At 39.3% G+C, this 14,647-nt stretch overlaps 1 protein-coding gene across 5 annotated transcripts in view; it reads right to left on the reverse strand.

Moving 5' to 3' along the window:
* LOC109474534 (rap guanine nucleotide exchange factor 4-like) overlaps positions 1 to 14,647 on the reverse strand; it is a 71,744-nt gene that overhangs the window by 26,484 nt on the left and 30,613 nt on the right. For 4 of the 5 annotated variants that reach the window (XM_019774854.1, XM_019774855.1, XM_019774853.1 and 1 more), the window contains 4 exons: positions 10,472 to 10,532; positions 2,513 to 2,574; positions 1,334 to 1,399; positions 91 to 197 (listed from right to left, as the gene is read on the reverse strand). In XM_019774854.1, the coding sequence (XP_019630413.1) occupies positions 91 to 197; positions 1,334 to 1,399; positions 2,513 to 2,574; positions 10,472 to 10,532 (296 nt within the window). Of the gene's footprint in view, positions 1 to 90; positions 198 to 1,333; positions 1,400 to 2,512; positions 2,575 to 10,471; positions 10,533 to 10,979; positions 11,240 to 14,647 lie in introns of those variants that run through there. The other variant, XM_019774856.1, reaches the window with a different exon arrangement.

The following is a 14,647-nucleotide window of genomic DNA, read 5'->3' on the forward strand; positions in this document are numbered from 1 at the left end:
CAGTCTCAAAACACAGGTAGCTTGCCTATTATGGACGTGTTCCATGCTGAGAGATTAAGCCAACGCTTTGGCAGTAAGTCCTGTTCTTACCTGTACGTGCGCAGATGGTATTTTCGGTCGCGGACCATCTGTGGCACCTTGGCTAGAATCACCGTTCTCACCACCCGTCCGGCGTGAGCCAACTTCTCCGAGGGGGTCTGTGGCAAAAACACCGGGAAACGGAGAGGAAAAGCCGTTAATGACATCTGAAATAGGAGACAACATTAAAGCTGTTGATAAGGTTTTCTTTTTGGCTTGCATCCATTTGAATGGTTAAGGGTGAAGGCCTCCCTTCCACTAGACAACAATCACTAAGAACTGTTGAGCAACCGAAATTTTATTTGTGTCACCCTTGATGTTATCACTGGAATATGATGCTCAATGTTTGACAATGGTTTATAATTAAAACACAATAAAACACACAAAATGTTTAAAAATTGCTCATTGTCTATCAAAGTCGTTGAGCAAATATTTGGTTACTCAGTGCTCATAACCTCTGGTGGACAGGAGGTTCAAGATATATTTTTTCCTGCTACCTACATTTTGTACAATATCATGATAAATATCTTTCAAGCAAATGACAGTGATACAAAAAACGTGGCTAAGAGACTTATCTGCTAACCTAACCCCTATTCTAGTGCTATTCTACAGCTTAGGTGCAAAATCATAGGACAAAAGGACAACTTATTCAAACAATCTACACCTCATTCAATACAGAGCAAATTGTTAAGAAAAAAATAACCAAAAATGACAAATAAGCTGGTTTCACACAGAAGCTACAACAGTTACCCAAGAGGTTCTGTCTATAAAATCCAAGCTGAGGGTGACCCAAGTAAAAAAAATGTTTATGTCAAAATATGTGTCTGTGGTATTTGCAAATGGGCCTTGGCCTAAAGTTGCAAAAATGGGATTTGAGTCAGTGGTTGCGTCAAATAATTAAAATGGCCCCTTTTCAAAATAATCTTGTGAAATACCCAAAATCAATCATCTTTGACACACTTTATGTGTAACTACCTCAAACTGATAGTTTGGAGACACTCTGTTATCAATACCTAATATTAATACCTTCAAATGTTGTCCTGTGCCCAAACAAATAGAGAAAAGTTTTTTTGCCAATTTTGCTTGGTTTTTACAGACAGTTGCTCTTGTAGTGGTGAGAGATCTCACTGTAGAATACCTAGAAGTGGACTGTTGCCTAGAGACTGTTGCCTAGGCACCGACCAATCATGGCAAGCGAGCTGCCATGTGACCGGCCCATTGCATCATGGGATCAACAACAACAACACCAGCTTACGGGCATGAGAGGCGTGGCGGGCGATCCCGTCTCGGGGCTCTCGTGGTGTTGGGGAGCGACGGTTCCCTGTGTGATAGAGATTGATCAATCAATCAATAACTGAATAAGCTTCATCAGGTTGGTGAGTCATTTGGTTAGTTTACATCTGCTCCCACAGTTGCTACAGTCAGAGCGGACATAAACTAACCAGGATGGTACCCAGGCTATAATTAAGGTTCTGTGCATGTGAAAAATTTGTGTCTGAAAAACTTGTGGGTGAAAAATCAGCACGTGAAAACATGCAAATCACGGATGTCCAAGGGATTTCAAAAGTTTTTGCCATTCAGAACTTTGAAGTACAATGAAACAGAAAAAGTAGAAAAGAAGTATTTCTAGCCCTGTTGTTGGAGACAGCCTTCGATGGGACATTGGAAATATCCATGACATCACACAAACGTGATACAAAAAAAACCCACAAGTTTTGAAATCTGTTCAAGGATACAAAAAGTCAAAGCAGTAGGCAGGCCATTAGCAAGCAAGCAAGAAATTCATACACAAAGAACGTTTCGATCTTTTGTCATCACTGCTGCTGCATGCTGCAATATTCAGGTTACTGGTAAGAATAAATGCAGCATGTACACAGTGAACTGTACATGTCGTGTTACAAAGTGAGCTTATTAGACGTGAAGGCCATTAAAATCGTGTTCGTAGGCTCAGCCTCCTCATAAGGGTAATCAGTGCGCCTGAACAACTCAGATGTCATAAACATCTCCAGCATCTGTGTAAAATCTGAGTTTTCCACTTCAGCTGGTACAGAAATGCCCCAATTCTGTCAGGAACAGTTTCTACAATGTTCTTTGAACACAGAGTACTGTCACTGTTCTGAAATTTTGACAGGTTTATACCGGCAAATTGAAGGCAATTCTGGGACAATCATGGATATGTCGTACAAAAAATTCAGCTGTCTTGTGATGGGAAAGGATCTTGTAGAGCAATTGGTCGACAATTGGTTCTTTTACAGCTTGTCTTCCTCTTCAACACTGACAGTTGGCACTGGCACTGGCAGATCTGCAAACCACCATTAGGTTTGGCTATCGAAGGCTATAGCATTCAGGGATCCAAAGGCTTGGATACACAGAGACAAACAAGCCAAAAAGTTACTTCACTCCCTTGGAGTAAGGCAAAAAAACTGTTGCCTACTTGCGAAGGTGACATCATGGCTGGTGGTGGGCCTGCATCAGCCCGGATCCAAGGGTTCGCTTCTGCAATAAATACAAACAAGGCAATTAGAGATGGCAGTCTTCACCCCCTTACCCACACTGCTCAGCAATCCTTCCAGTCCCTCAGACTGAAATATAGCAGCATGAGGATGTACATGTATGGCCACGCTCCAATCATGAAACAGGTTTGAACTGTTTTCCAACACATGAAATTGGACTTAATCCAGTACCCAAACTTTTACAGTAACTGCATTTTGTATTATTGGTAAAGTAAAAAGAGACAGACTGAAAAGTCGAAAACAAAACTTCACTCTAGCTTTCAAGAAAGCTTAATTATCTTTACTGTTTTAGTACAACTTGTACTGGTATATTTGTTTGTACCATTGAGCACTGCTGAATATTACATATGACCTGCACTGTGACCCCACTGTGTGTGGCAAAGTAAAGTGCAAGTCCGTTAAAACAAACCCAGCAATATTGCCTGTCCTGTTTATTTTACCAAGGCCTGCAAGGTCTCCTTATCCAGATGGTTCTGATCTATCCAGGTCAGCAAAATGTCACTCTGTTTCTACATCTTATCTGTTTAAGATAAGGCTCTTAGGAGGAGTCTTCTCTGTTTCCAATGTATCTTAAAAGTTTAATCTTATAACATTCCAATGGACCAACGACGAATTGTCTTGGAGGAATGTTATTTATACTTTGAACTCCATTTATTACATTACTGTACTTTTTTTTCAACTTTACATTTCAGTATATGAGAGTTGGGGACTTCGAAATAAAAGATTGAGTTTATGCTTAACACCCAACCCTAGAGTGGAGGAGCCCTGAAGGTCTGCATTGTTAACAGTAAAAACTAGCTTAAGTGCACTGTGAACCAAGTAGCAGCGCACTGTGAACTATGTAACACCTTTAGTGCACTATGCACCAAGTAACATCTAGCGTCAGTGCACAGTAAACCAGTCAGAATTGCCCTGATGAAGATGACAGACGGTCATTGAAACGTAGGCTCGTGAAAAATAAATGGTTGTGATAAAAAACTTTGCTATCCAACCTGCTGAAATTAGTTACAAAAGTATGGGATCCAGGCTACATGCATGCTCACTCATCAACATTTTCATCTCTCCCTTTAAACCACCCAGTTCGTGTTTCCGGCAAGGTGACTTTATTTCATAGCAAAGGGATACATTCACAGTGTTTGAAATTAAAACAGACCTTCAAATCAACAAAGGAACTTAAAAGACCGCCTGCTTGAAGGACAACCATGACTAATGCATATACAAACAGTGTCATGTTTTTTCTGATCCTTGCAAAAACATCCTGCCAGGTCCCCTGCATGGTTGTCAATCCACCACCATTACAGTGATGCCCCCTACTGGGATCAGGTGGTACTGCAAAGAACTTTTCCTTACCACTATTTTCAGTAGATTTGACAGGTGGCAATTCTCTGGGTGGAAACGAGATTTATAATGATTAAGCCCTTTACTGGCAAAGTGTCGCATAGCTGACATAGGGCACATACTATCGACCATGGCATCAGGCCATTAAGGGTCAGGCTATGGGGTCTTGATAACTGCAGGGTCATGTTGAGAAAATCTGGATCCAGTTTAGAAGGTAGGAACTTTCAAAATAATTTGGAACAGTGATGCCTTAGTCAGAACTGGTGTGAGGCAAAATTTTGCTCAATTTTTCAAACAAGAAAACGATAAATGCATATTTGGCACAAAACTACTTTGGTCATAGCCTGAGTGTCAGCCTTGTTAGCTTTCGTCCGCTCCCGGGGAGCGGACCTTGGGTAGCGGACGAAAGCTAACAAGGCTGACACTCAGGCTACTTTGGTCATGGAAGAAACGTTCAATAGTCTGGATGAAAAAAAATCAAATTTTTACATCAGACCAAAATTTAATACAATATATACTGTAGAAATCTATATATATACCGTACTAGATGAAAAAGGTGGGTGAATGTTTTTCATTCATTCACCAAAATGAATATTTCAACCCTAGGCCACACCAATTTAATTTGTTGGTTCTCGGATTCGCCTCTTCATTTTTTTCTGATTTGCAAAAAAAAAAAAGATTCTGATTCTGAATCAACTCAAAAATGCTCATATTTTGCCCCCAACAGTTGAGGAAATTCCTTTTCTTCCTAGTTGTTACAGTTTTTTCCATCTATCAAGGCAGTGGTTTGATTAAAAGTTCAAAATTTGTACTTTAAATTTTAACCCAGCCTTTTTTGTTGACTTCATGGCTCATATAGTAGCATTTGGGGCTATAATAGGATGCCTAGACCTGTTTTTATTTTAATTTTTTTTCGCCCTGTCGCTTCATATTTTTTCTGAAAAAATCTTAGAACCAACAAATTAAATTGGTGTGGCCCTAGAAAGATAAATGCATGTAAGAATGACAACACTGTCAATAGACATCACAAAGGAGCTTAAAATCTAGATTTTAAGGTCCTTGATATCACATATATAGACATCATCATCATCATCATAGCTTGTCGCCAATCCACTCCAGCCAGTTCCGCGCTGCTTCATTGGCCTCCTGGAGATCTGTGTCTGTGCAGAGCTACCAGAGCTACCATACCCCAAACTGCTGGGAATCCAATGAGGTTCACCCCAGATCTAGACTTGGCTGGGTGGCCTGACTCAACCTAGCCTCCCAACACAAGACAGAATCCAGCTGCAAACTTCTGATAGACAGACAAAACATTGGGGGTTTTCCTGTGATAATTATAGCCGCTCAACTGCCCTGTGGAATTCAGGAATCTCACTATGGAATTCTGGACATTCCAACAAGAAATTTAACAACCGGTAGCTGAACTTGAGCTTTATGACTCACCCTTGGAATCTCTTTGAAGTGAAGGCTGGAATTTTGTTCTGGGAAATTCCTTCCTTGGGTCAGATTCCTAACCAATTCAACTTGACACTTAAATGATGGAAAATTGGGTCTAAGGTGACACTCTTTTACTTGCTTGGCTCTGAGTCATCTAACAAACAATATTCTGGATGATAAAATATGTCTCAGATTGTCATTTCCCATTTTTTATTATTTTATACCAACAAATTAAGTAACTGTGGTCTAAATGAGCGGAAACTACATGTTGTATGCAGTTGTACACTTGTAGACAGATGTTTGAAAGTTGTTTTTCTCAGTGTTGTAACTGTGCCCGAGGCATTTCCTTGCAAGTAAGCCATGCTTGATCCTTTATTCACAGAAGATGCACTGCAAAGCTTTTGGGAAAGAAGCTAGCGGCAACCTTGAGATTTGCCTCTAATCTAGACAAACTTTGGCAAAATTTCAAAGGAGCTTGCATGTTTTTAGAAAGCACAGCATAAGAAAAAAAAGTTGCGAATGGTTTAAGTCTGTGTTTCTGTCGTAGCAATGCAACGCAACAGCTACTTAAATGGCATGGCATCTTGCAAGAAGCCTAAGCCTTGAATGTTGATTTTTCTCATAGACATTGTTTTTCACCAGCAACAACTGTCCTTTTGTTTCAGATGTATGTGTGCCACCTGTTTGATCAGCTTGATCTTGTTTTCAAACTCAATTCAAAGGCAACAGAAAGATAATCTCATTCTGAAAATTCACTTTGAACATTTCGAAGAGTACAAATAAAAAAAAGGATCAGATGAATAAAAGAAGACATGTTTCTGTCAAATGAAAGATTTAAAAGGATTAACAAAAGAAACTGTTTCAATACCCACTGGGTAGTATGGACTCATGTAATAGTACTATTCTGTCAGATACCAAAATGAGGGTTGGAAGTCCAAAATGTATTTCTTATCCAAACAGCCATGAAAAAAGTTATTTTTTGATCTGCACATTTTGAAGCATAATATACACAGGTCACCCCTAAAACCATGTGGAATCTTCCAAGCCAACTTCACAAGTAGTTACTAGGCAGATAGGTAATCGTCCATGTCATTGTCTGTTTATTCACATGTCCATGTAAAACAGATATCAGTCTCACTATACAAACAGTGCCTGGATGGGATGTCCTCTCTGGGCATTCCACCTCAAACTTCAATAAACATCCCGCTTCCTTCCAACAGGCTCTGTTATTTTAATCCAGAAGTAAGGGGGAGAGCTTTCAAAAATTCTATTTTTTGATTAGGTGAAATGTGTGATGATGGTGATGTATGCAAGTTTACTTCAAGTCCTGCTGAGAGTCATACAAAAAACAAATTAATTTTTGAAGTGTCTACGTCTAGCTATTTTCACTACTGCCTATTTACTAAGTACTGTACTTGAACTACATGGTGGTAAAAATAGGTAGAAGTAGCTGCTACAAAAATTAAATTAGATTTTGTAGTGCTTCCAAGAACTTGAAATAAACAAGCTTGACTATATTTAGACTTCTTGCATTTGTCAATGTCCCACTTTTACTGTGGATACTCTCATACTCTTTTTGCTGACTATTTCATGTTGATGAAATAAAAATCTTCCTTTTCTACATGAGAAAAGTTTGTCAATTGTTTGAGACATACTCTCAGATTCAGATTCAGTACACCAACTGTGTCAGTCCATCAACCAAAAACATTGTTAGGACAGATTTCTGGGGGAAAGTAGGTTGATGTTATCAAATCCTGTTTGGTCCCAATTGGATTTTAATTGACAACAGTCCTATCTGGTACCTCTCACTGGGAGTGGGGGAGGGGGTGAGGGTGATTTGTTCAATAATTAATCCCCCATTTGTTATTGTTTTGCCATCCTTTCATCCTCCCCAGAGGTCCAGTTACATAAATCATCTGCAAACAAGCTGGGAGTGAAAACACTTTCTCTGAAAAAATCGGATGGTTCCTGTTCTTGAGTACAGTAATGTATATGTAGTCAAATCTCGTCAAATGCCAGATTGTTTGTCATCTGTAGTCTAGCTTTGCCACATGACCAATGCAGAACAACAATCCAAAGAAGTGTTTCAAAAAGCTTTTCACAGTGACAACTTAATTTACCCCCAAGAGTTGCCAGCTTTCCTGAATTTACCATAAAGCATTTCGAAAAAAAAGCCTGTTAAGCATTTCCAAGATTCTCCCCATGCAGACCCTCTACTAACTGACAGGCAAAATAAGCCAGAACACTTACATAATGGCCATTTAATCCCTAACATACAAGAGGATTGAATAACAACCTTTCCAATCTTGTAAAGGTTTAAATTAACATTTATGAAGCAGTTATGCTGTCTTATCAAAAGTTCTTAATTATACAACAGTTACCTGTAAGTGTCATTAAGGAAAAGAAGTACAAATGTATGGAAATTGAAGCTAATGCTTATTTCCTTATCTTAATTATGAACACATGAATGGAATGGGAATTTGTTTTGTAAGCCTTTAGACTAGGTTAAGATAATATTCAAGCAGGTTCATGTACCTTCCTTTTAAGGTTACATCATATACATGCACAGAGCTTAAAATATAATATGCAGTCACCATAATTGTGATACTTACAAGAAAATTGGAAAATGTTGTGAGTGTGTGTGTTACATAATTTGTATCAGGGGCTAATCAGTATACATTATATGTCAATGAATATGAAATGGATTAGTACATAACGCAAGGTTACCAGTTTACGTGCAGGACCAGTTTACGGTCAGTTAGTGACACGGCCACGCTTCGACGAAGTGTACCAGCCAAAAATCAACGGTCGTGAGCAACAAAGAATAACATGAATATGATCCTTATATGTGTCTTTTATTTATTCACTGGATGGGAATAAGTTTGCATTCAGCGACACAGCAGAGTATCTTCCGATATGACGGGACAGCAAGGTAACATGGCCTTGGACGCATGTTGTGTTTTTCACATAATACAATACTCAACATTTCGTCGATTTTTTAAAATCCCAAGAATGCTAGGAAATTGTAATGATAGCTGGCATCAAACCTGGCTTTCTTATTTCAATCATCCATGGTGTTGTGAGGTATGAAACTTTCAAACACCTTGAAATAAACAAGCAAAAGTACAGTGGCAGTTCTCGCTGACTAGCGTTTTTTCGAACGCCATTTTGATCATCATCATCGTTGCATCAGGTGACGTCACGGTTTTAAACTGCAGAAAGGTACGTAAAAGTCGCACTGTGGCGCTGTTGCACATTAATTTATGCAAAAATGCCAAAATGGCTTCCTGCGTCCGTAGCGAAAAGTTTGCTCGGGTTTTCACGACGTTCCGTTGTGTCTGGAGGGGCATAGACGCTTGTTATCTATTGCAACGGTTTAATGGAACATCTTGGGCCATTATGTCACGTTCTACTAAGGGAAAAATGCAGGTCCAGCCTCATTTAGCACCACAGCGCTACTGCATGCGACAATGGGCTACACACTGACATTTTACCGTGGTTTGTTGTTGACCACTTCGGTATTTTTTTGCAGAAAGTGTTTGTTTATGTGCGCTTCTACGTAGAGCATACAAGGACAAAGGTCCAAGTGACCGTTAATTGGTCACCCTAGAGCAATTCTCCACTGTTAACTACTAAATAAATAAAAGCTGGCACGGCACAAACAACGCAGGGAAGAAATGACACGGCACACACTTCTATAACCGACGAACTACTGTTTCTTCACGAGGGTTAAATATTTAGTTCTGCCCATGCGTTTTCACAAAAAATGGAATTTTCCATAATTCGACCGTAAACTGGTAACCTTGCGTTATATAGTACTTGAGAAAAATACACTTAATAGCTCACTTGAAGTTTGTTCTGGAAGGATTACTGAAATTAGTGAATTTGATTTTAAGATTCCAAAAATAGCTTTAAGGAAAATGTAATGACATTGTGTTACAGGAAATATTTAAAAGTGACTACATCTTCCAACAGAGAAACCAGGAAGTTAGCAAGGTTACTCAGAACTCATAATATATAGGAACTGATGAATGAAAACAAATCTTGTAACGTGACTTTTTATGCACATCCTGGAATGACATCGTAGAGTTATGGTATCAATTTATAAAATCATTACACACAAGAGGACCTCCATGCCTTTTTCCATGAGGCAAAGTGAACCATTTTTATTTACTCACTGTTAATCATAGGGATATTTCAATTCAACATTAGGCATCAGGAAATTCCTCCTGAAGCATGATCAGTCATGTAGTACATTATTTGTAAAATTACTTTACTGATAGCATTTTCGAGATAGTGCCGACATCATCTTGTTTTCATTACAAGTATGGCACACAAGAAGTTGTTTTGTTGATTTGTCATAGACTGCACACAACAATAAAACAACATATTTCTTTCAAATCTCATTCTTAGCTCTATAACAGTCATTTCTAAACACACAGTTACATGTACATTGAATGCTAACAATCCACCATGATATCCTACTTGTTTCACAGTTGAACTTGAGGTACAAAACTACCACATCTGCTCTTATACACACTGCATACACCAACTTTACGGGCTAGTGCAAGGCCACCAGACAAAATATCAACACACATGGTAGCTACTTTTCAGTAGCCTGGGTACCATCCGGATTTTTGCTACGCAACGCTCGAAAAATCATTTTTTCGAGCGTTGCGTAGCAAAAATCCGGATGGTACCCAGGCTAACTTTTCAGAGGACAAGAGAAACAAATCGGTAGGGGCTTCAATACGGTAATTCTCAGTATTAAAATAGACTTGAATACCCATATAAAATCTGCACCTAAAATCAAATTCCTGCAGGAGCTACTTGTATGGGTAAATTTTAAGCCTTAAACCTCTGCTTGGAGAGTAAAAATTTGTGTCCAATCCTTCTAATAAGTTCTACAGTATGTGTTGGAAAATAGTTGAACCTTTTCCGTAAGTAGAAAAAGAGCTGTTGACTGAAACTTTAATACCCATGTAAAATCCGCACCTAAAATCAAATTCCATCAGGGTGTCCAATCCTTCATGTCCTTCTATGTGTGTTGGAAAATAGTTTAACCTTTTCGGTAAGTAGAAAAAGAGCTGTTGACTGTGACTTACCCATGTCTCCGAGTCCGCTGGTGAGTGGGGTGATGATTCCCTCCATGTACTGCCGGTTCCTCTGGCAGGGAAAAACAAAACAGAGCAGATCAGAACTCTGGTAGCACACAATTCCAGCCATTCGGAAAACCTATCAATCTCAGCAGTCCCTGGTTCGATTCCCGCCTTTCCTAATCTGTTATGGTCTTGAACTTTGCAGGATATAAACCTCAGAAATGAGGGAAAGTCCTTCAGGGCTGCAGTGATGACATGTCTGGGGAGTACGCTGTGCTAGACTGAGTTGGCGGCAATGTGTACAGAAGACCCTACAGGAAAAAACAGAGCAGACACCAGCGGTGTCGCAAATCTTTCACAAGTAGGTGCGAAATGTGGCTCCCATTATTGGCAACCCACTAGCTCTATCTGCAAACACAAACACTGTCCAGAAGGGGGCCCATCGCTCAGCCACCTAAACACATTGAACTTTAAAAAACTGCCCTGAAACGAAGAAAAAACATTAAAAACATACCCATTTCAGATTGAAGCTCTGCCGGCGATAACAGGAAAGCAAGAAAGCTCGTACCACCTCCATAGCAAACAGTTTAATGTGTTCAGCACAGGACAAACTGGGAAATGCACTAACTGGTAGCTCGCATTACTTCACTTTGATCTCACCACCACCCAGCTTGCAAATCTTTCCCCCAATGCCACATGTGTCTGATTGGACCGTACCATCCAGCCAGAAACGACAGGGGTGGCCAACAGGATGTCAGGTAGTTGTGGCAACCCAGATGGTATTATTGATAGCACAACAGGACTTGGCAGAGATTGGATCAGATCAATTAAAGGGGTGGAGTGATGTGTTAAGCGGACCAAGAAAAATAATAAATAATGTATTGGAGCAAAAGATGGTGAGTCATGATACTAGGACAAGGCTTTGAGTGAGGGAATGTTGTGGATTGTTATATTGGGCTTAGCAATAGGAAAGAAGAAGAAGATGCACAATTAAAATTGTAGACTGATATAAGTAAGGCATGACAATTAATATTATCCATGTAAAAAGCTGGGAAAACCAGTTGAATATGACAAAAGTGTCAAAGTATGCGAGGAAGGCCACCAATTTTACAGCAAATCACTTGCTTCACACTTGAAAGTAGTAACAAAAAGGTAGCTGGAATTTTTTTCTAATGAAACATATTTTCATTGTCTTGTTTCTTTAAAAATCAATGTAATATCATGGCTGAGATAAACTTCGTAACTTGAAAAAACACATTACCGGTAACACCAAGTTGCAAAACTAAACCACTTGCCATATGGAAGCACTTTACTGTATAAAAGATTCATGAAACTGAGACGGTTTGCCACCACCATGCCAAGTGTCAGTCATCAGCCAGAAGGTTCGGCTACCGTAGGCGCCTATCCTTATTGACATTGACCTTCCTGAACCGTGATAGAGTCTGGAATTTCCTGTTACAGAACTTTTGACATTGGCCATGGCTGCCAGGCTGCTGTGCAACATCCATCACAGGATACTCTAACATTCCGTAACCTGCATTTTATTTCTAAATCGAGAAAGTCAAACTGGGGCCATACCGATTCAATTTGTTGGTTCTCAGATACTCAGAATCTGAAATGAACAATGAATGCCAAACTGCAGAAGAAAGAGGGCAAACTCTGTACTTAAATTGGTCCATTCATCCATCCATCCATCCATCCATCCATCCATCCATCCATCCATCCATCCATCCATCCATCCATCCATCCATCCATCCATCCATCCATCCATCCATCCATCCATCCATCCATCCATCCATCCATCCATCTCACAGCTAGTCAATAACCGTAGGGGCAGCATAGCATTCAACAGTGTTCTATCCAGTCTAAATTTTCTTCCTTCTTTCTAAATTGTCTTTTTTTGTTTAATGTGTAACATCATGTCGAGTTCCGAAGCCACAAGCATGACAATCCTAGGGTATGTAACTTTTAAGTTACACGTCTGTAGAGAGCGAGAGTACATGTTGAACAAGAAAGTTTGAGTTTCAGACTAAATGTTAGTGTTCAGATGTCAGCACGTCCACTTGCCTGAGACCTGTCCTAATCTTACAATAAATCAGTTGCTTGTGTAAACTGGTCAGACTCCAACCACTCTAAATCCCATTAGACGATAGAGGGAATGTTTCTAAAACAGATAAGCCCTTGAAAAGAGATTTATTTCCAGCATAATGTACAGACCATGCTGTAAATATTGCTGTAATTGTGGTTGCTCAAGGATAAAGACAACTACAAAATTTTTATACAAAAGTCCCAGTTTTTGGGGCAGGTACACAGGTGTTTTTAGTAGCCTGTTAGAAAGCTAATAGGCTAAGTCCTGTCATAATGCAGCCTTTTAAAGTGGGGCTTAGCTACAAGTCCATAATGCCATAGTTTAAGTCTTTTTAAGTGACATTTTCTTGTGCAGAAGTCAAAAGATGTACTAATCTACAAACCTTTAGCTGACTTACACAAGCTTAGCAGCCGACCTACTTGGTCATTCCATTTTGCGAGTAATTATATCTCCATCATTTTGACATTTTACCCCATCATTTACATAAGAGAGAGTTTAACCCTACCTCATATCTTAGCAAGAATCTATCTCTTGGTTCTTCAGTGTGCACTGTTCAGTTGTTGGAATTTCTGAGTGCTAGTACAGACACCTCACAATGTGGTCAAATTCATCTATAATGTATGAATCACACCCGTATGTCAGCAGGACAGGTTTAAAGCCATGTTTTGTCCAATATTGACTGTCCATAGATTATTCAGCACCTCGACTTATCAATCATCTATTTATTTTATTACATCGCTGCATCAATATGTTTTGAGGGTTCTTATACACAAATGAGCAGCCATTGTGACCACTCAAAGGACTTTAAGAATCCTATCCACTGTGAACATTTGCTTTGACTAAAATTCATCTCAGGTAAAATTAAGATTCAATATCACGCCATTGGAATTCGTACTTACGGAGGCAAAATTGCCAATGATGTTGGTTAGATAAATTGATTCATCCATTCATAGCAACATATTCAGTACAAAACAGGAGGGCCTGCATGGGGGGGGGGTAGTGATTACGAATTACGCAAAATTTTCGCCGCCGATTGCGAATTACGCTTAAGTCTCAGAGCTGATTACGACTTTACGATTTGTGGCTAATGTCCAATTACGAATTACGTTGATTTTTGCGGAGGCTACCTACGAATTACGAAGTCTAAAACGGCCTGATTACGCCTTACGAAAAAGGGCTTGCAGGCCCTCTTTCATGACGTGCAAGTAAGATGATCCAGAAAGTAAATAGGCCAATGGCGTCAAACTACTGTATGTCTGTGCATCAGAAATGTAATGATTAATCCCTTGATGGTTTTGGTGGCTCTCCGCCAAACAGTAGAAGACAATAATTGTGTTAATCTAATTGGAATAGGATACTCAGACAATAAAACTTCAAGGGAGAGTGTGAAGTATTAAAGAAGGAACTTTTGGAAGCTTGTGTGATACTTGTAACCGTAAGACACTGGGTGTGATATTGAATTGTTATCGCATGCATGGGCCAAAACACTTGCATCGAACATTAACTGAATATTATACACCAGGTGTGACATAAAATACTATGTAACACCAGTGAAGAATCTAACTTAGTTTTGTCTCCTCTCAGTAATGCATTTAAAGGTTAAAAGCAGACTAGAAAGATGTCCACCCTTTGAATCGCAGGTGTTTCAAAGCCTTTTTCCACAGCAACACTGGTGTTTTTGCCTGTTTTGATTCGCAACTTACATTTGTAGGGCCAGATGGTGCACAGCAAAAGGATATGTCTGCTGCAGGCTATACCTCTGAACATTTTAGAAACAGTCTGGTCTTCTCTGTAACGTCAAACACGACTTTTACCATTTGTATTGCGTCATTCTCAAAGCTAATGATATCTTTTAATGCAAGCTGTAATTTGTGTAAATCAAAGTTGAACATTTTAGAAACAGTTTGGTCTTTTCTGTAATGTCAAACACAGACTTTTACCATATAAGTTGCGCCATTCTGAAAGCTAACAATATCTTTTAATGCAAGCTGTAATTTGTGTAAATCAAAGTTGAACATTTTAGAAACAGTTTGGTCTTTTCTGTAACGTCAAACACAGACTTTTACCACATATCTTGCGTCATTCTGAAAGCT

Source organism: Branchiostoma belcheri, unplaced genomic scaffold (genome assembly GCF_001625305.1).
Source record: "Branchiostoma belcheri isolate BF01 breed outbred unplaced genomic scaffold, Haploidv18h27 scaffold31, whole genome shotgun sequence".
Classification (NCBI taxonomy): domain Eukaryota; kingdom Metazoa; phylum Chordata; class Leptocardii; order Amphioxiformes; family Branchiostomatidae; genus Branchiostoma; species Branchiostoma belcheri.